A 23225-nucleotide genomic window follows, 5' to 3' on the forward strand; every position below is an offset into this window, starting at 1 on the left:
TCTGAAAGTGAATGGAAATATGAACTGGATGTCCTGGTTGGCTTTGTCTTCAGCCCAGTCCAGGGTGTATTTCTGTGTTAAGACTGTTTTCCCAATGCCAGCCACTCCCTTTGTCAGCACTGTTCTGATTGGTTCATCTCTTCCAGGTGAGGCTTTAAAGATGTCTTCTTGTCTGATTGTTGTTTCTGGTCTGTCTGGTTTCCTGGATGCTGTTTCAATCTGTCTGACCTCATGTTCATCATTGACCTCTGCAGTCCCTCCCTCTGTGATGTAGAGCTCTGTGTAGATCTGATTCAGAAGGGTTGGGCTTCCTGCTTTAGCGATGCCCTCAAACACACACTGGAACTTCTTCTTCAATGCACATTTAAATTTACGATGATAAACTGCAGCTGGAAGTTGTGAATAGTGATAATAAAAGCACAACTTCAACCATCATATTTTTCAAAATGCTGATGACAATTTCAGAACCACTAAGAAATAACTGAACAGACTCGTGTCATAAGCCTCTTATTTATCCAGCAGCATAAATCTTTATATAAATCCTCTTACTGCTCTGCAGGCGGTCTGCCAGCTCCTCCTGCTTCATTCTCCTCAGGAAGTCCACTGTGATCTTCACAAATGCCTCTCTGCTGCTCCTCCTCTGCTCATCATCCTCCCTCTGAAACTCCAAACACTGGGGCTTATTTGGATTCAGAGCCTTCTGGATATTCCTCAGCTCATTCTTCACAAAAATGATGATGTTGTCCTCCAGCAGCTGGAACAGAATACTTTATGAATAAGCCACCACTCTGAACTTCAGTCTACACAACATCTACTTCTTTCGATTAAGGGGCATATCATCCACGATCTCTTCACCAGTCTTAAGTTTGACTTTATCTGATTAACTGAGACATCTTCCACAACCCCATGATCCCAAAATGTTGATTCTGTTCATATGAATGCAGTGATTTCAGTGGGAGAAACATTTCGTTGGTGTTTAGAGCTGCCTGCCAACGGGTTGAGAATTAAAGCCAGAAACTTGGAGATTGTTAGGTTTGTATGGTTGGATTGTCATTTATGCTTACAAACATATAATCATATATGCTTAGAGGTATAAAATCAATTGTATAACGATAGAGGTTTGATCCTTAATGGGCTGCAAAGAATGTGTCTTCCAGAGTGTTCTGGCATGCACACACACCCTAAGGTCATGAAAGAGGTCATACCTTCTCTTTCTGGTTTATACTACAGGAGGACACCAACTCTGTATCTGCTTAAGTATAAGAGCCCTTTGTTTAGGTGGACCGCTGCACTCCTGGTGCCGGCTTTTTAAGGAGGCATTCACAGGGTCCTATCGTGACCCACATATACAAGCACACACATACCTACATGTAGGCGCACACACTGGTACTCTTTGTTCACATGTATGCCTATGTAAGACATCATATGTTAATGAACCTATGCATAATCATGTAACCACAATAAAAGGAGCACTACAGGGAACCTGGCGGAGAGTCCGACGGAGGTCAAGTGGGCTGAACAGCACTCGACTTCGGTCGGGTCTCCCTCGTGCACGAGCAACACAAAGAGTTCTGGTGACTTGCGTCTTTCTTTTGCCATTATAGTAGAATTGTCTTGGCATTCCAGCAGTACAGTGGGATGCAAAAGTTTGGGCAACCTTGTTAATAGCCATTATTTTCCTGTATAAATCATTGGTTGTTACAATAAAAAATGTCAGTTAAATATATCATATAGGAGACACACACAGTGATATTTGAGATGTGAAATGAAGTTTATTGCATTTACAGAAAGTGTGCAATAATTGTTTAAACAAAATCAGGCAGGTCCATAAATTTGGGCACCACAAAAAAAGAAATGAAGTCAATATTTAGTAGATCCGCCTTTTGCAGAAATTACAGCCTCTAAATGCTTCCTGTAGGTTCCAATGAGTGTCTGGATTGTGGTTGAAGGTATTTTGGACCATTCCTCTTTACAAAATATCTCTAGTTCATTCAGGTTTGATGGCTTCCAAGCATGGACAGCTCTCTTTAACTCACACCACAGATTTTCAATAATATTCAGGTCTGGGGACTGAGATGGCCATTCCAGAACGTTGTACTTGTTCCTCTGCATGAACTTGTTGTATTGTTAAAAGATCCATCCCTGGCACAGCTTCAGCTTTGTCACTGATTCCTGGACACTGGTCTCCGGAATCTGCTGATACTGAGTGGAATCCATGTGGCCATCAACTTCGACAAGATTCCCAGTCCCTGCACCGGCCACACAGCCCACAGCATGATGTAACCACCACCATATTTACTGGACGCAGCAGGTGTTTTTCTTGGAATGCTGTTGTTTTTCCTCCATCCACAGCCCCTTGTTATGCTTAAATAACTCAATTTTCATTTCATCTGTCCACAGCACCTTATTCTAGAATGAAGCTGGCTTGTCCAAATGTACTTTAGCAAACCTCAAGTGGCTCTGTTTGTGCTGTGGGCGGAGAAAAGGCTTCCTCTGCATCACTCTCACACACAGCATCTCCTTGTGTAAAGTGCGCCGAATGGTAGAACGATGCACAGTGACTCCATCTGCTGCAACATGATGTTGTAGGTCTTTGGTGGTGGTCTGTGGGTTGAGTCTGACTGTTCTCACCATTCGTCGCTTCTGTCTATCCAAGATTTTTCTTGGTCTGCCACTTCGAGCCTTAACTTGAACTGAGCCTGTGGTCTTCCATTTTCTCAATATGTTCCTAACTGTGGAAACAGACAGCTTAAATCTCTGAGACAGCTTTCTGTATCCTTCCCCTAAACCATGATGGAGAACAATCTTTGTCTTCAGGTCATTTGAGAGTTGTTTTGAGACCCCCATGTTGCTACTCTTCAGAGAAAATTAAAAGAGGAGGGAAACTTACAATTGACCCCCTTAAATACTCTTTCTCATTATTGGATTCACCTGTGCATGTAGGTCAGGGGTCACTAAGCTTACCAAGCCAATTTGAGTTCTAGTAATTAGTTCTAAAGGTTATGGAATCAATAAAATGACAACAGTGCCCTGCCTGCTTTTGTTTAAACAATTATTGCACACTTTCTGTGCAATAATTCCAAACTTTTGCATCCCACTGTAGGTCTGTGTTATATTTCCACTGTAGTGTCAGTACACTATTAGAGCTTATGCCCAGTCAGACTGCACACACGATAGTTTGTTTACAAGTTGACTTCTTCTTTATTGCTTAACACAGACGTAACACACACACAAAACTGGGCGTGGTGCCCCCTACTGGCGATGGCTTGCTTAGCACACCATAACTCTTGGTCCATACATAACATCTCCTCCCTACTAAGCTATGCGACCGTGGCACCACCCACAGAAACATTTCCCATAACCAAAGTAGTACCTTTTTTTTTTCATTACAACATTCATGAAAACTAGAACTAATGTTTCTTTCTGTATGAATTTCTTTGTAGTTGAGAACAATGTCTCTGAACGCCAACATTCTCACTGAACTACTTAATATGCTCACCCATCACGATAACGAGCGGGTGGCTTGGTGACTCTCACTGGGTAACGTCTTACAGACTCTGTAACCTGTGTACAGTCAGTCGGTGATGGTTTAAGAGACTGGGGTGTTTCTGGAGGTGAGGTGGTCCCCAGAACTTGTTCAACAGTCTCTTCCTGCAGAGATGCAAAAGGGTGAAGCATGGTGTCACTACCACTCTGGGCTGGTGACCAATGTTCCCTCTAATTTTTCACATGTCTGAGCGAACACACAAACTCCCTGAGCGATCCCTTGGACCACTGTGAGCGACATCAGACGTGTGCACTGTGGTCACGCCCGCATCTAATCCATCCAAGTTACATGTTTATTAAAATAATCAAATTACAGCACTTACATTTATGTTAGACTACTTTTAATTAACTGCTTTAGCCCACTTACAATGGAAATTAAAAAACAAATCTAGTCATTGACCTGTTTAGTATGTTAAGACTATTGGAAGTAAAAATAACTCCACTTTCTTTTTTTTACATCAGAGATTTATTTGTCACGTACACAATCATACAGAGTACAACTTGTAGTGAAACACTTGTGTCCGAGCTGTGGACAAGATGCAGATGTAGCCGCGTCATCCCAGGGCTTGGTTTTTCAGCAGGGTGGGTCTAGCCAGGACCCTTACTAGATACCAGACGGGAATTGAACTTGCAACTCCTGCTCCAAAGGTGTGTAGTATTACCACTACACTATCCAGTTGCTTTAGGCATGTGGACATGGTCAAGACACCTGCTGAAGTTCAAATCAAGCATCAGACTGTCTTAATTGGCAACAAAGAGTGAGTGTTGAAGTGAGGGCTCAAAAGCAGAAAAATTAAGAGGCAGAGTTGAATAACAGAAGGCAAGCCATTTATGTGACTGATTAAAATCCCAAATCCCAAAACACAAACACAAACCAGACACAAACCCTTCCAAAATAAAGAGTAACAAAGTCAGTATTTCAGGAAACAGACAGAGAAAGAGTAGGGAAAGAGTATGATGAAACAAAAAACTGCATATACAACAAGGTAACAAGTGGAAGCCGCTGGGGCAGACAAGCACAAGCATAGACAACCAATCCAATTGGTCAGGGGAGGAAGTAAAACTAACACACAAGACACAATATGAGATAAAATGCACAATTACCAAAGATAAATGAGAAGCAACAACTAAACAGATAAATATGAAAAAAGTGATCAGTTAACAAGCTAAGAATCAAATAGAAAACATAAACCCAACTTGAAAATCGACAAATTTGGACATTACTGCTAAAGACCCAGCACTGTGACACAGAATGATGTCATGCTTCTGGCAGCATCAACTCAAATAGTCACTCGTTACAACAGAGATATGCAGAAGAGTATCCAAACATGTTGAGCCATGAAGCAGATGTGCAGAAGACCACACCAAATTCCAATCTGTCAGCAAAGAACAAGAAACTGAGACTACAATTAACAACAAGGTAGGGTCTATTTGGCTTTCTATCTACAGGTCAGGCTGGGGATGATGTAATGGTGAGGCCCATCTGTACCAACTCAGCCTTCCTTGCAATTGCTACTGACCGAATCCATTCCTTTATAACACCGTGTACACATCTTTTAATTGCTGCTTATAGCAGCAGGACAACACACCATTTCACACATATCAAAGCTTGCATCATCTCAAACCTGTTTTCCCAACATGACAGTGAGGTCACTGTACTCATATGGCCTCCACACTCACCAGATCTCAATCCAGTAGAGCATCTTTGGGACGTGGCGGAGATTTGCAACATGGATGAGCAGCTGAAAAAAATCTTCATTGTTATTGTGATGTGATCGTCTCAATATGGACCAAAATCTCAGAGGATTAATAAATTCTGGCAGTTTTGAACCAAAATAACTCCACTTTCAAAAACACAACTTTCTTTTTTTTAAATTTTTTTTTATAAAGCTCTGACTTGTATTATGAGTCTGTGGTCTGGGAGAGAGTCCTGCAACTCTCTCATGTGTGCAAAATACAGTATATAATGACCAATGTTGGGCAATTAATTATATAGTTACTTCTTCAAAAATGTAACTCAGTTTGGCAAACAACAGTTTTTTGCAGCTATTTTTTACATGCAGCCAAGGCATCTTTAAATAAACATTTCAAACTATTTACAGAACAATCAGCTGTTCTGCATCAAATCTGATGCCACACAAATTATTTGTGTCACTCCAACAATTATTTCTGTTCACTGTGAGATAAAGGAGAACAACAGCCTGATACCTACAGGCCTGACAACAGGAGATGTATCACTCCTGTAACACCTGTAACATTCAGCAGTCGCCTCATTGTTCTGACACACACAACAAAACTATTGACTACACTACACACTAACTACACACTAACTACACAAGATTTGTCTGTGAAGGTTCTCAGTCATCCAGGTCATCGTAGTCAAAGGAGTTTGCAAAGAAAAGCGTCTGGACTTCTTTGAGTTGCTTGAAGACGTTTCACCTCTCATCCGAGAAGCTTCTTCAGTTCTAAGGTCAAATGGCCGAGAGTCCCAGATTTAAACCCAGTGGGAGTATCCCCCCAAGGAGGGACAATGGACCCCCTGGTGATCCTCTAATCACATGCGCCAAGGTGTGAAAGCGGGTGTGGGACCTAATCAGCCAGGGTTTCGGGTGAGCTCATTGGTGGGGCCAGGTTTCACAATGAGCTCACCCGAAACCCTGGCTGATTAGGTCCCACACCCGCTTTCACACCTTGGCGCATGTGATTAGAGGATCACCAGGGGGTCCATTGTCCCTCCTTGGGGGGATACTAGCACTGGGTTTAAATCTGGGACTCTCGGCCATTTGACCTTAGAACTGAAGAAGCTTCTCGGATGAGAGGTGAAACGTCTTCAAGCAACTCAAAGAAGTCCAGACGCTTTTCTTTGCAAACTCCTTTGACTACACAAGATTTGTGCTAAACGTCTTAAATCTCTCACATCTCAAACACCGCCGTCACTCCTAAAACTTCCCCCCGTTTCTTAACAACTAGATGTCAAGTTGCCATATAATTCTTTGATTGGTCGACATGGTATATTTTTGGACGAATAGGAAAGGGACAGGGGGTGGAGTTTGTTTTTGCTCACAGGTGGAGAGTGCTTTTGAGCCTTTTTTCTTATAAAACGCAGTTTTTACCATTTCTTCCCGCAGTAAATATAAACAATGACAGTATTCAGGAAGAAAACCAAACATTGCATATTTTTATCATAACTCTGGTTTTACGTGGCCTATCAACACAATTTAAAAACTGGTATAAAGTCCACACTTTTTCCATCAATTGTTCCGTCTGTCCTGCTCACATCTCCAATGGTTGTACACGTTGTCATTAACATGGGTTCACTCGACATCAGCCACGCCGCTTTGCCAGCTAAAACACCGGTGTCGGCACATAAAGACGCTGTCATACCCTGCCAGTGACGTTGATTGGCTGCTTATATACGCATTATTGGCTGGACTATGAGATAAGGTGGCATCGTTCTAATCCCATATGGGAGCAGCCAGTCACTCACTGACTAACACTGCAAAATAGGATTGTTGAAGTATTAATTTTAATTTCAATTCAGGTTAGATTTTTTTTTTGTGCGCAATGCAGATTTTCTGTGCGCAGAGACCGTGCCAGCAGTGCGCAATTGCGCACGTGCGCAGCTTAGAGGGAACATTGCTGGTGACATCTAAGAGCTTGTCAGAGGATCAACTGTGACCTGTTGAGATACTGACTCCGGTCATGTCAGCATCTGATCCACATGACGTTTCCACACTCCTTGGGCTCCACTATTAGAGCTTATGCCCAGTCAGACTACACACATGATAGTTTGTTTACAAGTTGAGTTCTTCTTTATTGCTTAACACAGACGTAACACACACACATAACTGGGCGTGGTGCCCCCTACTGGCGATGGCTTGCATAGCACACCATAACTCTTGGTCCATACATAACAGTCTGTACTACATAAACCTATCAGAGATGTTACAGGTGCCTGAGTTATTCATACAGACAACTGGTCTTAAAGGTACACTCTGTTTACACATACGGATCAGTATTTAAGGTTTGACTACCATCATCCACTGGAGCACGAACTGGGTGTTATCAGGACGCTACAACACAGAACAAACACCATCCCCACAGAAACAGCAGCCAGGAAAGCAGAAGAACATCACATCAAGAAGGCCCTGAGTAAATGTGAACGCTGGTTTAAACGCGGAGTTAAGGAGGCCATTTACATGAAAAGGGAAAAACCATCTCTGAATCGAGGAGGGGGCCTGAGGGTACATCCTTCACCATATTACAATGCTGTGATTGCAGCCATTCGCCAACTCTCTGTGAATGATACTCATGGTCTTTGAGCAAGGAACTGACCTCCCAGCCCATTGTTCCTTCAGTCGGCTGGTTTCAGTCATTGTGCAAATGTTCTGTTTATAAAATACTAAGCCTGCAGTCAGCTCAGAGTGTATACGTCACATGGATGAGTGACGAAACGTTTCTCAAACTGTAAACAACACATTGTGGACCTGATTTGCTGCTCTGGTTTACATGTGAACACTGACTACTGCTGACACCAACTTGAGAGGCTCTACAGAAAAACTGGACTTGTCCACAAAAAGATGTATAAAAATCATAAACTACATTACAAGGACAGCATTGCTCAATCAACTCGAATTACCATTACCATGTTATCTAATATGACCTGGAAGTGAGCCGCTGAGAGTCCTCCCTCCTTCTAATGGGGCAGGGGTCCAATCCCAGTCCACGAGGATCGGTGTCCCTGCAGGTTTTATGAGGTGCCGTAAGGGACATTATTACTGAAACGCTCTCACACACACTACTGAAATTTTACCTCACCCACACTACTGAAACGCTCTTAGACACACGACTGGAACACTCTCACACACACTACTGAAACGCTCTCACACACACTACTGAAATTTTAGCTCTCACACACACTACTGAAAGGCTCTCACACACACTACTGAAATTTTAGCTCTCACACACACTACTGAAACGCTCTCACACATACTACTGAAATGCTCTCACACACACTACTGAAACGCTCTCACACACACTACTGAAATGCTCTCACACACACACTACTGAAATTTTAGCTCTCACACACACTACTGAAATTTTAGCTCTCACACACACTACTGAAACGCTCTGACACACACTACTGAAATTTTAGCTCTCACACACACTACTGAAACGCTCTCACACACACTACTGAAATGCTCTCACACACACTGTAAAACCAAGGCATTTCAGTTGAACAGGAAGGCATTTCAGTTAAACAGGAAGGCGTTTCAGTTAAACAGGAAGACATTTCAGTTTATCAGGAAGGTGTTTCATTTGAACAGGAAGTTGTTTCTTGACAAGGAAACTGAAGGAAAAAGTGGTAGATTTCAAACCACTAGACAGATGTCTACTCAGCAACCTGCTAGCACTAGGTTTACTATCCTGCAAAAATTAGCGTAATTTCCCTAAACCCAAAACACCCTAGAATTACTGGCTTTTTTATTTTCTGGTGCAAGTCCCGAGGTGTTAAGCACCCCTGCTGAGATTTTCACAGGTCGTCAGCTTGTTTCTCCTACAGCTTTTGTTGTGCAAACCACCCATTATCCTTGAGGCCTGGCACATTTTCATTTGCTCACTCAGAGTTGTTCAGATCCAAGGCAGGCCAAACCTCTGTGTTACAACTTTCAGAAATGCCTGGTAGAAATGCTTCAACTTACTCATGAGATTTTGACCACATTTCTTGCGGTAGTCACAGCTATACTGAATGCACGACCGTTGTTGCCAGCTACCAACGAACCTTGGTAGGGAACAGCTGTTCCCTACCAAGGTTCGTTGTCCATTCACACAGTATATTGCAACCAAGCCAGACAAATTTGGGATCAAGTTCTGGATGGCCACGGATTTGGACACCAAATATGTCTGCAGTGCATCTCCTTACTTGGGAAAGGACCCCAGTCGTCAGAAGGGAGAGAGGCTGGCAGAGAACGTGGTCATGAAACTGATGGGTCCGTTTTTGGATGATGGGAGAAATGTCACAACGGACAATTTCTTTACTTCACTGTCACTGTTGCACAGACTGCTGCAGCGCAAAACAACGTTACTGGGCACGGTGAATAAAGTCCGGCGTGAACTTCCTCAACTTGCAAAAGATACTGCAAAGCAAGAGGTATTCTCCACTTCAGTGCTTAGAAGTGGCAGACTAAGGAGCTTGGAAAGAAAAGCGTCTGGACTTCTTGAGTTGCTTGAAGACGTTTCACCTCTCATCCGAGAAGCTTCTTCAGTTCTAAGGATCAGTGGTGGAGAGTCCCAGATTTAAACCTAGTGGGAGTTTCCCCCCAAAGGGGGACAAAGGACCCCCTGATGATCCTCTATCTAATCACATGAGCCAAGGTGTGAAAGCGGGTGTGGGTCCTAATCAGCCAGAGTTTCGGGTGAGCTCATTGTGAAGTGAAGACACTGCCACTTCTAAGTGGCAGTCTCCTTGACAATTTATGCACCAAAAAAACAAACAAAACAAGACTGTGTGTGTTCTAAGTTCCATGCACCAAGACGTGACGATCGGTGACGGCAGAAAGAGGAAACCCAACACGATAACAGACTATAACCACATGAAGGTATGTGAATATGTGTACAATTTTACACTAGTGCTACAATGTTTTCTGATGTGTGCTATACAGGCCTATAGAAAAAAAACATATACTCATGACTCTCTCTCCTTTTACAGTGTGGTGTAGACGTGTTGGACCAAATGACATGGATGTATTCCGTAAGATCAGCAACATGCAGGTGGCCAGTAGCGGTTTTCTACAATATGCTGGACCTGGCGGCAGTGAATGCCTGCATTTTGTACAAGGCATGTACAGGGTGGACAGGCAAAAGAAGATTGTTTCTGAGTCTTCTAGCTCAGCAACTTTGTTGCCAATTCATGCAGCACAAGGAAATATTAGCACAGAGGCAGGCTGCTGCAGCTACTGTGCCGGGGACTGTAAAGACAACGCAGTGCCAGGTGCAAGAGAGCTGCAACAGGAATCGCAGCAGGTTTACCTGTGCAACATGTCAGAAATTCACCTGGGCCAAATGCAGGGATGATGAACACTGGGTCTGCAAACGCTGTAAAGTTTGAAACACTTTGAAATAAAACAGACTTGTGTACCCATATATTGTGAATGTGTTTCTTTTGTATGTAGGTTGTAACACAGAGGTTTGGCCTGCCTTGGATCTGAGTAAACAAATGCCAATGTTGCACACACACACACACACACACACACACACACACACACACACACACACACACACACACACACACACAGCAAATCTGCATTTATTTGTCCCACAAGTGGAAAATGTCATTGCAAAAAAGTGGACAGAGCACGGTATAGAAAGTGCACTATACAAACAATCTGGAAACATATATATGGACATGGAGTATTTAAAAATATTGGTGTATGTATACACACACACATCTATCTATCTATCTGTCTGTCTGTGTGTGTGTGTGTGTGTGTGTATATATATATATATATATATATATATATATATATATGATATAGATGTGTCTGTGTGTATAACTAGACTTTATGCATATTATATAAGGTGTGCTATATAAATATATGTGCAACTCTGTGTATATATGTTTATGGCCAGGCATCCAATGTAGTGACAAGGATTGACAAGAACTAATATTGCATATGAGAAATATTGCATATAGAAACTACCAAGGGTTATAGTACGCTGTAGGTAAGGAAGGAAAGTAGCCTTGCAGGGAAGGAAAGACCTGAATCTCTCATGGTTAGGGGAGGGTGTGTTTGCACAACAAAAGCAGGAGAACAATGGAGCTGAAGACCTGTGAAAATCTCAGCGGGGTGCCAAGAGGTGTTAAGGTCAGGGGGAATTTACGCAAATCTGCGCAGGCTAGTAAATCTAGTAGTAGGGACTTGCACCAGGGAAAAAAGGCTCAGTAATTCTAGTGCTAGTAGCCTAAGTGAAGCAGCTGCATTACTTAACAATATATAAGCCTCAGCATAGGTCAAAATTTAGAATAGCAGAAGGGCATTATCCTGGTTATTTTTTTGGCATACGTGCTTTTTGTCTGTTTTAGCAAAAAAAAAAAAAAAATCTTAAAATCATTAATAAAACCAGGGAGAGGAGGCTTACGGTGCGCACACACCGAACGCGAAAGAGGCGGCCAGAGCGTCAGGTTCACATGTAAAGTCAATGGCAAGAGCACGATGACACGCGATTGCGCATCCGGTGAAAATACGGAGGCAGATTTGCGTCGGGAAAACGCCAAAACCCATGAAACGCGCGTCAGTGTACCGCGTGGGGCGCGTGTGACTCGCGAAAGAAAACCACGCGTGTCAGATTGTGTGTTGCATTTTGTGCACACGCTCGAGTTGGAAAATATGAACTCCGGTGTCAAATCGCGCCCCGACAACCAATCAGGAGGCCGGTGACGTGGCCCTGACCTAGGTCAAAAGGGCAGACCCAGCCAGAGCCCGTCATATGCCAATTAATATGGAGGAAAAGCTTATCAATGCCGTGGCCAACCATCCCGAGCTATATGATGCCAGCAGCTACTTTTATCGAGACAGGAATAAAAAGGACCTAGCTTGGAGGCACATAAGTGAGGAGATCGGGCAACCTGGTAAGTTCATTCATTCTCCTTTGTAATTGTCATACTGACCCAATGAAGCCGCACAAAACCTAGCAAGCCCGCCGACATCCCGCTATTTCCCCACTGATGTACAAATACCTTTCCGCTAACAAGATGACATGTGCAGGAAAAAGTGGAAGAGCCTCAGGGACACCTATAATAAGGAGAAGAGGACGGAGAAGGAGAAGAGGAGCGGGTCTGCAGCAGGATCGGGGAGGAGATGGAAGTTCTTCACGGTCATGGGGTTCCTGGACCCTTTTCTCACCCCGCGGGAGACCAGCGGTAATATGGTGCGGACCGTGGAGAACTCCCCCCCCCCAAGGACCAGGGACAGCCCGGAGAGGCAGCAGGGGAGTGTCAGGCAGAAGGTATGTTAACAATGAATTAATGTAGGCAGTAAATTTACGCGTGTCGTCAAATAGGAATACAGTTTTGTTTACTAACAAACAGCACACAGTGGTCCAGCTGTCCATCCGTCGCTGCCTCGCCTTTCCGCAGATTTCTCGTCATTGCACCGGACAGCTATCAACAATGCGCATTGCATTCTGCAGCCCAATTGACAAATCCCCTCCGTGTTGTGTCCCCTGCGCTTGCCAAACCTAGCATGTTTGGTTGTGATAACCATCACGTCCAACAGGAAAATGAGCACAAAAACAAGCATAAACTATGACCCTCATTCGGAAATGCACACCTGCACCATGAGGGGAAAAGGCGCATGAACATGGCGCACAGACGGAGGAAAAGCGCGCCATAACAATACGTTCACGTGTAAAATCGGTTTGCACTTTGAGAATCAACTTGTGAGAACTGCGACTACTGTCCATGTGCTGCAATACATGAGAAACCACTGCAAATAATCCCTCTCTGACTATTGGTTTCAACCTGGTAACATGTAATATTGTCCTGATAGAGACAACTGATGATGCAGCAGAGCAAACACCTGTTGCTCCCTCTGGCTCCCCAGTTCCTGGTCCCGCCACCCCTGCTGCTGCACCCACAGGTATGTACATCAAGCACTGATAGCATTCCACTCGCTTGGATGCCCCTGTGATCACCTTTACCAAATATGTACAACCAATCTGTCTATATCCTGTTATCTCCTTCTTCAAATTTGGAAATGGAAATCGAGTAGCAGCCTTCTCATTCCTTTGTGTTGTTTTGTGCTGTGTTGTACAGGCCCACAGAGGAGGACAGCTCGAAGGCGCTCGACAGACAGGTCCCAGGATGGTCCATCGGCGGTGGAGCTGGCCATCCTGGAGTCCCTAAAGAGGCCCCGCCTGTCAACAACAGAGCATTTCCTCCTCAGCCTTGCTCCTGCCCTGGAGAGCATGCCGCCGCTGACACGGGAATCCGTGAAATTTCAAATCTATAAATTAGTTTATGAAAACAGCACAGCTGTGTTACATCTGGAAACATTGGACCCCACTGATCAGTAGTTTTCTGATGAGGCAGCAGGCTCTCCAGGGCAGGAACAATGTTGCTTTCTTTGTCCTCCCCCTCCCCGAGGCTCTTCCACTCCAAGCTGGGTGCTTTTTATTCCTGTCCCCCTGTAAATAGTGTCATGTACATATATTTGTGTTCAACATTTTTGTTAGTCAAGTTATATATGCCTCATAATAAACATTTGAAATGACCAATGTCTCTGTGCCACTGCACACCAAATGTTCACACACGACTTGACACAAGTAGAATTCACACCATTACATACCAATGACATAACTATACTACTACAGTGGTATGCAAAAGTGCGGGCAACCTTGTTGGGAGGCACTATCTGCCTGTACAAATCGTTGGTTGGTACAATGGGGATTGCCAGTTGGATACATCACATAGCTGACACACACAGTGACATTTCAGGACTCAAATGCAGTTAGCTGGATTAATATGGAAAGTGTGCAGTGACTGTACACTACATCACGCAGGTGCTTGGATTGGCAATGCAAACAATAGTGTAATGACATAAATATTTAGTGTATATCAATGTGTGTGTCTCCTATATGATATATGCAAGTGACAGTTTACATTGTAACAGCGGTTCATACATGTAAATAATGACTGTCAATAAGGTTGCCCACATTTATGCATCACAATGTATATAGAAACATAGTGAAGACAAGTCACTTAATAGAGGGGAAGAGATTACTTTATTTTGGAGTGGAGCTCTATTTATTAAGACAAATATAAGTAGACAGGAACACTCTTTGGGGGTTTGTGGGTGGCTCTTAAAAGAGCCGTTGTGGGGGAGTCACTCGGACTTCAAACAGGCTACTCCTTTGGCTGCCAAGACACAGCTCCCTCCGCCGAGAAGTGGACCATGAATTTCTCCCTCACCAGGACAGCCTCTCTGGAGGAGTTGCTTGCTACTACACGACCCAGGCCTTGCAACGGCTCCACCACAACAGGTGCCACACCCCTCACAGCAGGTGCCCCTCTGTCGTCCAAACAGCACAGGAAATTGTGAAGGATACACGTTGCCTTCACACACTTCTCTGCAATTTCAGGACGGAGCTCCATGGGGCGCCGATACAGTCTCCACTGTGAGGAGAGGGCACCGAAGGCACCCTCCACTACCATCCTGGCCCTGGAAAGGCGATAGTTGAAGATCCTCTTCTCTAGAGGGAGGAGGCGTCCAGGGAATGGCCTCATGAGCTCACGCCGCAGCGGGAACGCTTCATCAACCACAAAGACATGGGGCTGGGCTCCACTGTGTTCGCTGCCAGGTAGAGGCTGGTCAGGTGGTAGATGGAGAGTCCCAGCCCGAAGGACCTGACCAATCCCTCTGCAATGGACCGCCAGTCTGCAGTTGAAGGCACAGCCATGAAGTCATCCACTAGACAGTCCCAGATGGCTGTCGCTACCTGGGGGATGATCTGGCTCACTGTGGACACACCAACTCGGAAACTGTATGCGATGGTCCTGAAGGAGTCCCCGGTGGCAAGGAACCTGGACATAATTGTTTGAGATCAGTATTATGTGTACTGCAGTTGCAGCCATATCTTCTTTTGGCTCTCAGCGAAGGCGGTCGCACTTTTCTCCTCTCCTCCTCACCCTTATCTTCCCTGCTTAGCGTCTATGTCCTTGTCTTGTCTCATGTGCATTACTTCCCTGGAATAGACTAACACAGCCGTTCTCTAAAACCTAAAAGACAATCATGGATTTGATCAACTGGTCTCTGAATGCTATTGACACCATTTTCTCAACGAGAAGCCTGGGCTCGGGAGAGCCTGAGTGCCCTGGAGGGACTTTCCCTGCCGGTTACACGATGGATGGGTGGCAGACCTGGAGGGTCGTGTGCCTGGCGGGACTCTCGATCAAGGATGCTGAAGATATCTATCTATTCGGAACCGTGATAACAGGGTTCTTGCTGATCGGACTTGGCTTAGCCCTGGTTTATCAGAGAAACAAGAGAGCGGAACCGGCTGTTCAAACCCCCCCGAAGCTGCCGGCTGGAATCGAAGCGACGGGACGAGGCGCGACCTCTCACAACGAACGTAATATGGTCAACATCTTGGAGACCCTCGCATCGGCTGTGAAGGCTCAAAACAACAACATTGAGCGTATGGGGGGATACATCAGAGAGAGGCCTGCTCAAAATGGGACCCTTGAGCGACAGTTGGAAGACATCGCGGAACGGATCACTGCAGCTGTGAGGTCTCAGAATCAAAGGAATGACAACACCATGGAGCAGAAGTTTGATACCATCATGGGGAGGCTCGCGGCTCTCCAACGGGAGATCGAGAGGCCAGTGTCGGAGTGTTAGGGCAGCCAGAAAATTCTCCGGGCTGCTCGCATGGAAATTTACAAAATTCAACATTGAGACTGCGGACCCCATAAAGGTGCCAGCTGCAGGCCCAAGGCTGGAGCCGAAATTATCTCTCCCAGATAACGTCTGTGTTACGGCTATTCTTCCCATCCCATGAAGGCCACCTGGGTTGGCTGGTAGACTGTTTACTTAGCCTGACAGGGCGAAGGACACTGTCCCAGCTGAACTCTGGACACGCAGACACATACACTTACACTGAAAAGCAAGCACACTTATCCCCCCCCCCCCCCCCCTTCCAAACGCCTTCGATGCTTTTTTCCTGTGGGGAAGACGGCGGGTCTGTGTGCCGCGCTGGAATGGTAGCGCTGTGCAGGATGACTGCTGTGTTTTCCTTCCGACTACTCCTCACTCCCTACCCAACCCTGTGGCTTGTCACGTGCTACATATGTTGTACTGTGGACATTTATGTGCTATCTGTGCAGAGGAGTTTTTATGTTTCCTGTTCTCATGCTGTCCTCCCATACGTGCCCAGCATGAGCAGAGGTCTCTTTTTTTCCTCTTGTACCTTTCCCATTGTTGTGTACTTTTTCAGTGTTTTTCTGAATCTCCGACCTGTACTCCCATGTGTTGTCTATGTTGTGTGTGTAAGTCGGGGGGGGGGGTCCTATTCCTCTGTGGGGCAACCTGCATATGGCCAATAAAGCATTCATTCATTCAAAGGTGGAGTTGGCCAGAATACCACCATCGCTGGTCCTCCTGTACCCACCAACATCAATGATGCGGAAGCGATACCTTGCATCCACAACCGCAAGGAGAACAATGGAGAACGTTCCCTTGTAGTTGTGGAACATGGATCCTGAGTTGGGGGGTGCATCTTCAACTGGACGTGCTTCCCATCCAGAGCTCCACAGCAGAGGGGGAAGTGCCAGCGCTCCTGGAATCCCTCTGCAATGGACCGCCAGTCTGCAGTTGAAGGCACAGCCATGAAGTCATCCACTAGACAGTCCCAGATGGCTGTCGCTACCTGGGGGATGATCTGGCTCACTGTGGACACACCAACTCGGAAACTGTATGCGATGGTCCTGAAGGAGTCCCCGGTGGCAAGGAACCTGGACATAATTGTTTGAGATCAGTATTATGTGTACTGCAGTTGCAAAACACATTATTCAACTCCCAAAACACTTTTGTGATGTCACATGTAAATCACAAGACAGATCTTCCTTACACCATTTTGGAATTATAAGCATAATTACATATTGTATGTTTGATGTGAGCTGTGACAGTCTGCGGGGATTATATGGAAATATTCAACTATCCCAGAATTGAACCTGGTCTACATAACAGAAAGGCGATGTTTATCACTACAAAGCAAACACCAAGAGCATACACTGATGGACACCACAGCCACGCTATCATGGTGAAAACTGATACCAGCATAGATCGAATGTTATCGGGACTTGATGTGACCTTTCGAGTATCGCTGGAAATATTATAAACAGTCGTCTCTTTACCACAGTTTGCTATCAGTAAACACCGACGGCATTCACTGTTAGCATAGCACATCCATGTTAGCAGTGTATGAACGGATGGTTTAGCATATATTAGCACAGGTATCAATAACGGACTACCGTATTAAACACTTTTACTGACCTCAGGCAGATGGACAGACGCTCTGCAGGTGGCATTGAGCGCCTGTAGTTGGTGTCTCGGCGGGCGATCCTGGGACCGACGCGGGATAGCAGGTCCTCAAACTGGCCGGGTGTCATACGGTGGTATCGCTGGAATCGGACGTCATCTAGGCGCAGCTCCTGGAGCAAATGGTGAAACTCACCAAACTGCTCACGCCTCTGGAGGAGCTGATGGACCCAGGTATGGCGAGGACGTGTTTTACGCCGCTGCTCTGCTCTCCACAATAAATAGAGTAGGGAGACTCTCTCTTCAAGCTCTAGCTCGACAGTTGCCATCTTGCACAGATACCATCTGGCACACCTTCCTCCCACATCCCTCCCACATCCCTCCCACATTTCCGGTTCACGCGCGTGGAAAGATGCAATTTTGAGGCGCGGTGGATTTTTCTGGACACGCGTTGAGGTGCAAATGTGCACGAGTGACATTAGGGGCGTTTGGGGCGTTTTCGCTCGCCTCTTTCGCGTCCGGTGTGAACGCACCGTTAGTGTTCCTCCATTTAGCACAATGGATATGATATTTACTCAAAAGTATGATGATGACACCCAATGCTAGACGATCCATATAAAAAAAATATGATATAATTCAATTAGTGGAACATCGTTAATATTTAGGGAAATCCAATTTTTTTAAGTTGCACCATATGCATTGTGTGATAGGGCATAGAAAAAAAAAGATGTTCTAGGGTTTCATTTTCATCAGTACAAAAAGAACACTGATCCACCTCAAAACCAAATCTATTTTTTTTTAAATTTTGCCACAGGATTAATTTTGTGTATTACTTTAAGTGTGTTTCTTTAACTTTAGGTAGAATGGGCTATTTCATAAATTTTTAGTATGCTTTATTCAGTATATGAAATAACTGAATTAGAACCATGCAATGTAACCATTCTGTTGTAATTATAAAATATTTTGTCTTAGAGGAAACTACTAATAAATCTATTATTGCATTTTTATCAAACAGCTGACATTGCCCTAGCAATAAATTTGGGAGCACTGATGGGAACTTATTGTATATCATAACATTTTTAATCAAATGAAGCAGAGGCAGTGGGACCAGTTCACAAAATCTGTTATATTCTCTTTGAGAACAGTTTAGACAATATTTTTCTGAAAAGTCTGTGTAACTTAGAATGACACCGTTATCTTCCAACAAATTTGTTATGAATATAATCTGTTTGTTTAAACCAGTCACTTTTGAAAATTGATTTTTGATTAAGTGTTATTACCCTATGATTCCATAAGGTTTAATTATGGGGAGAAGTTGTGGGTATATCTCATTATCTCAGATTTTAACCATTTAATTCTAAGGGTGCCAACCATAAATTCTAATTCTGGAGTTTTGATACCACCTTTATTGTATTCCTTCACAAGCTGAGATGTTTCAATGTAATGGGTTTTATTCCTCCACAAAAATGTGAAAATAACTGTGTTAGCCTTATTAATTTTTTTAGAGGAGATATATAGAGAGTGACAAGGATAAATCAATTTGGAGATGCCTTCAGCTTTAGATAGAATGTTTTTGCCAAAAATAGCGAGGTCTCTGATTAACCAGTGGCTAAGTGATTTCTTCATCTCCATGATACAGTTAGAAATATCAATGTCTTCTCTGCTAATTGGGTTTTTTAGATATTATCAGCCCTATATATTTAACTTTAGGTTCAACTCTAACCAAAGCTATTGAGGAGTCACAGCTTGTATGAATCGGGAGTAGTTCACATTTTTTGATACTGAGAGATAAACGAGAAGCTTTAGAGAAAATTTAGTTTTCTCTACCATGTATTTCTCTTTAAAAAAAAATAGATGTATCATCTGCGAATTGACTTATGTTGAAGTCTTTATTAAAAATTGATATTCCTTGTATGTCGTTTAGAATTTTTGTTAACAACTGAGTTGCCAATATAAAAAGCTTAGGGGAAACAGGACATACTTGACGAATTCCCTGTTGCACCATGAATCCGTTCCTTGATTCAAGGAAGCTAAAATATTGTTAAGTAATGTGGCTGCTTCACTTAAGTTACAAGCACAGCCGTCCCCAACCCCCAGGTCCTGGACCAGTACCGGTCTGTGATTCCTTTGGTACTGGGTCGCAAGAGTTGAGGCTTGAGTTTGAAATTTATTGTTTTCAGGGTATTTATCGTTTTTTTAAATTTTTATATCGTTTATATTGTTAACTCGGTTTCCTTGGGTCTTTTCCTGTGTGTTATGAATAAATCTTCTTTTTTTGGAAGCAGTACTGGTTTTATTTTATTGTATTTATCCAAGACAACTTAAAGGCCGGTCTGTGAAATTATTGTCGGCCATAAATGGTACGTGGCGCAAAAAAGGTTGGGGACCGCTGTACTAGCAGGTTGTTCAGTAGACATCCTTGTAGTGTTTTGCAATATACCACTTTTTCCATCAGTTTCCTTGTCAGGAAACAACTTCCTGTTCAGCGGAAATGCCTCTGGTTTCAGTGGAGTGCGTGAGTGTGTTTCAGTGTGTGTGAGAGCATTTCAGTAGTGTGTGTGAGAGCTAAAATTTCAGTGATGTGTGTGAGAGCGTTTCAGTTTTGTGTGTGTGAGAGCATTTCAGTTGTGTGTGTGAGAGGTAAAATTTCAGTTGTGTGTGTGAGAGGTAAAATTTCAGTAGTGTGTGAGAGAGCTAAAATTTCAATTCAATTCAATTCAATAAATTCAATTCAATAAAACTTTATTGATCCTCAAGGTTGACCCCGAGGGAAATTGGGTTAAGGCTGCCGACCTTTGCCAGCGCCGTCTTACCCATCCGACCATACATACATTACACAAACATCACATGGGGAAGACAGGTCAGAGGGGTATAACATGGAAAAGCACAACATGAGGAAAGATAAGGAGAAAAAATAACTCCCCCCAGACTGAGCTCCAACAGGGAGATCAGTTTGAGAACAGAAAAAAAACACCTCTGCACATAGCACATGAAAAAAACTCTAATACACCAAAGAAACACATGACAAGCAACAGGGATGGGTAAAGGGTGAGAGACAGCTGATTTAGACAGCACATCCGGGCCCGCAGCCTATGCGCTGGTCTCCATGATCCACCGTCAGCATCGGAAGGGAATAAGTGTCGAAGGCGTTTGGAAAGGGAGGGGGGATGATTGTGTGCATATCAGTGTATATGTATGTGTGTGCGTGTCCAGAGTTCAGCTGAGACAGTGTCCTTCGCCCTACTAGGCTAAGTAAACAGTCTTCCAGCCAACCCAGGTGGCCTTGCATGGAATGGGAAGAACAGTCACAACACAGTCTGTTATCAGGGTGTTTGTGTTCGGCTCCAGTCTTGCGACTGCAGCTGGCGCCAAGAGGGTATCCGCATGAAGTGATGGTGCTTTTTACTTTAGTGCGAACAACTCATATGATTTTCAAAGCTGTTCTACAGTCCAGCACTGGTCTCTTGTTGGAGAGCCGCGAGCTTTGCCACACTTGCGTTCTGTGATGTTGTCATTCTTGTGCTCAAGGAGCCGATTCTGAGAACTCACAACAGTGTGCCTCCCCGAGATGTCTTCCAATTTGCGCTCAGAGATGTTATTCCGAGCTAGCCCTTCCGAGATGTAATCCAGTTTGCACTCAGAGATCTTATTCTGAGTATTCACGGCAGCCGTAAGCTTCTCCAAGATCTTATCCGTTCTGCACTCAATGAGCCCATTTTGAGAAACTCACGTCTCTTCCCATCATTTCAATCCCAGCGGGCAGCCTTGTGGAGGTTTGAACAACTGGTTCCGCTTCCTTTAATCTTCGATAAGCCAGGGCCAGGCCAGCTCCGATCAGCAAGAACCCTGTTATCATGGTTCCGAATAGGTAGATATCTTCAGCAGTCAGGCTCACCCAAGCCCAAACTTCTCATTGAGAAAGGGGTGTCAATTGCATTCAGGGACCAGTTGATCCAATCCATAATTCCTCTTTAGGTTTTAGAGAACAGACTGTGAGAGAGTGTTCCAGGGAAAAAAGTAATACAAAAAAACACGAGACTAGACAAGGACACAAGAGGCTAAGCAGGGAAGCTAAGGGAGAGGAGGAGGAGGAGAGGAGAAAAAGTGCGACCGCCTTCGTCAAGAGCAAGAGCAAGAAAAAAAAAATGTGTGACAGCATTTCAGTAGTGTGTGTGACAGGTAAAATTTCAGTAGTGTGTGTGAGAGCGTGTCAGTAGTGTGTGTGAGAGCTAAAATTTCAGTAGTGTGTGTGAGAGCGTTTCAGTAGAGTGTGTGTGAGAGCATTTCAGTTGTGTGTGTGTGAGAGCGTTTCAGTTGTGTGTGTGAGAGCGTTTCAGTTGTGTGTGTGAGAGGTAAAATTTCAGTAGTGTGTGTGAGAGCGTTTCAGTTGTGTGTGTGAGAGGTAAAATTTCAGTTGTGTGTGTGAGAGCGTGTCAGTAGTGTGTGTGAGAGCTAAAATTTCAGTAGTGTGTGTGAGAGGTAACATTTCAGTAGTGTGTGTGAGAGCGTTTCAGTAGTGTGTGTGAGAGCGTTTCAGTAGTGTGTGTGAGAGCATTTCAGTAGTGTGTGTGAGAGCGTTTCAGTAGTGTGTGTGTGAGAGCATTTCAGTAATAATGTCCCTTATGGCACCTCATATTTTAGATCTCACCCTGGGTCAACACACCTAAATCACATGATAAGTTCATTACCAGGCCTCTGGAGAACTTCAAGACATGTTGAGAAGGTAATGTATCCATCTAAATCAGCTGTGTTGGTGCAGAGGGCAACCAAGAAATGGAACTCTTGGATAGTTAGCTGTAGATGATTTTCTCAGTCTTATTGTAGGATTTTACTACTACTCCCTCTTCACCCACAACTGCAGACCTGCTGATGGTTCCAACACCATCATTAAGTTTGCAGATGACAATACGGCGATTGGCCTCATCAGCGACAACGATGAGACCGCCTACAGGGAGGAGGTGGATCGTCTGGCTGAGTGGTGCGACACAAACAACCTGCTGCTTAACACTGAGAAGACTAAGGAGCTCATCGTGGACTACAGGAGGAATGCTGACCCACATCCACCCATCCGCATTAAGGGGATGGCTGTGGAGCGTGTGAGCAGCTTCAAGTTCCTGGGAGTCCACATCTCCAAGGATTTCACCTGGACAACCAACTGCTCCAAGCTGGTCAAGAAGGCTCACCAGCGCCTCTTCTTCTTGAGGACTCTAAGGAAGAACCACCTGTCCTCAGTCATCCTGGTGAACTTCTATCGCTGCACCATCGAGAGCATCCTGACCAACTGTATAACAGTCTGGTACGGGAACTGCTCTGCCTCGGACCGGAAGGTGTTGCAGAGGGTCGTGAAAACTGCCCAGCGCATCGCCGGAGCACCACTTCCTGCCATAAAGGGCGACCGTGGCTCAGGGGGTTGGGAAGGGCACCTGTAACGGGAAGGTCACCGGTTCGATCCCCAACCTCTCTGTCCTGGTCGTTGTGTCCTTGGGCAAGACACTTTACCCTACCGTCTACTGGTGTTGGCCAGAGGGGCCAATGGCGCGATATGGCAGCCTCGCTTCTGTCAGGGCAGAAGCGCAGCTGTGGCTACAACCGTAGCTTGCCTCCACCAGTGTGTGAATGTGAGAGTGAAGGAATAATGGCATT

The 23225-nt window shown here is 44.6% G+C and overlaps 1 protein-coding gene across 1 annotated transcript; it reads right to left on the minus strand.

Moving 5' to 3' along the window:
* Nucleotides 1–16657: 16657 nt before the first annotated feature.
* On the minus strand, nucleotides 16658–17942 carry LOC112847251 (protein ANTAGONIST OF LIKE HETEROCHROMATIN PROTEIN 1-like). Its single transcript, XM_025908451.1, has 3 exons — nucleotides 17598–17942; nucleotides 16829–17056; nucleotides 16658–16739 (listed from the first exon to the last, which is right to left on the minus strand). The coding sequence occupies exons 1-3, from the start codon at nucleotides 17909–17911 to the stop codon at nucleotides 16658–16660; spliced, it is 624 nt and encodes a 207-aa protein (XP_025764236.1). The 5' UTR covers nucleotides 17912–17942.
* Between the last annotated feature and the right edge of the window lie 5283 nt (nucleotides 17943–23225).

The sequence above is a fragment of the Oreochromis niloticus genome, linkage group LG7 (assembly GCF_001858045.2).
Source record: "Oreochromis niloticus isolate F11D_XX linkage group LG7, O_niloticus_UMD_NMBU, whole genome shotgun sequence".
In the NCBI taxonomy this organism is placed as follows: Eukaryota; Metazoa; Chordata; class Actinopteri; order Cichliformes; family Cichlidae; genus Oreochromis; species Oreochromis niloticus.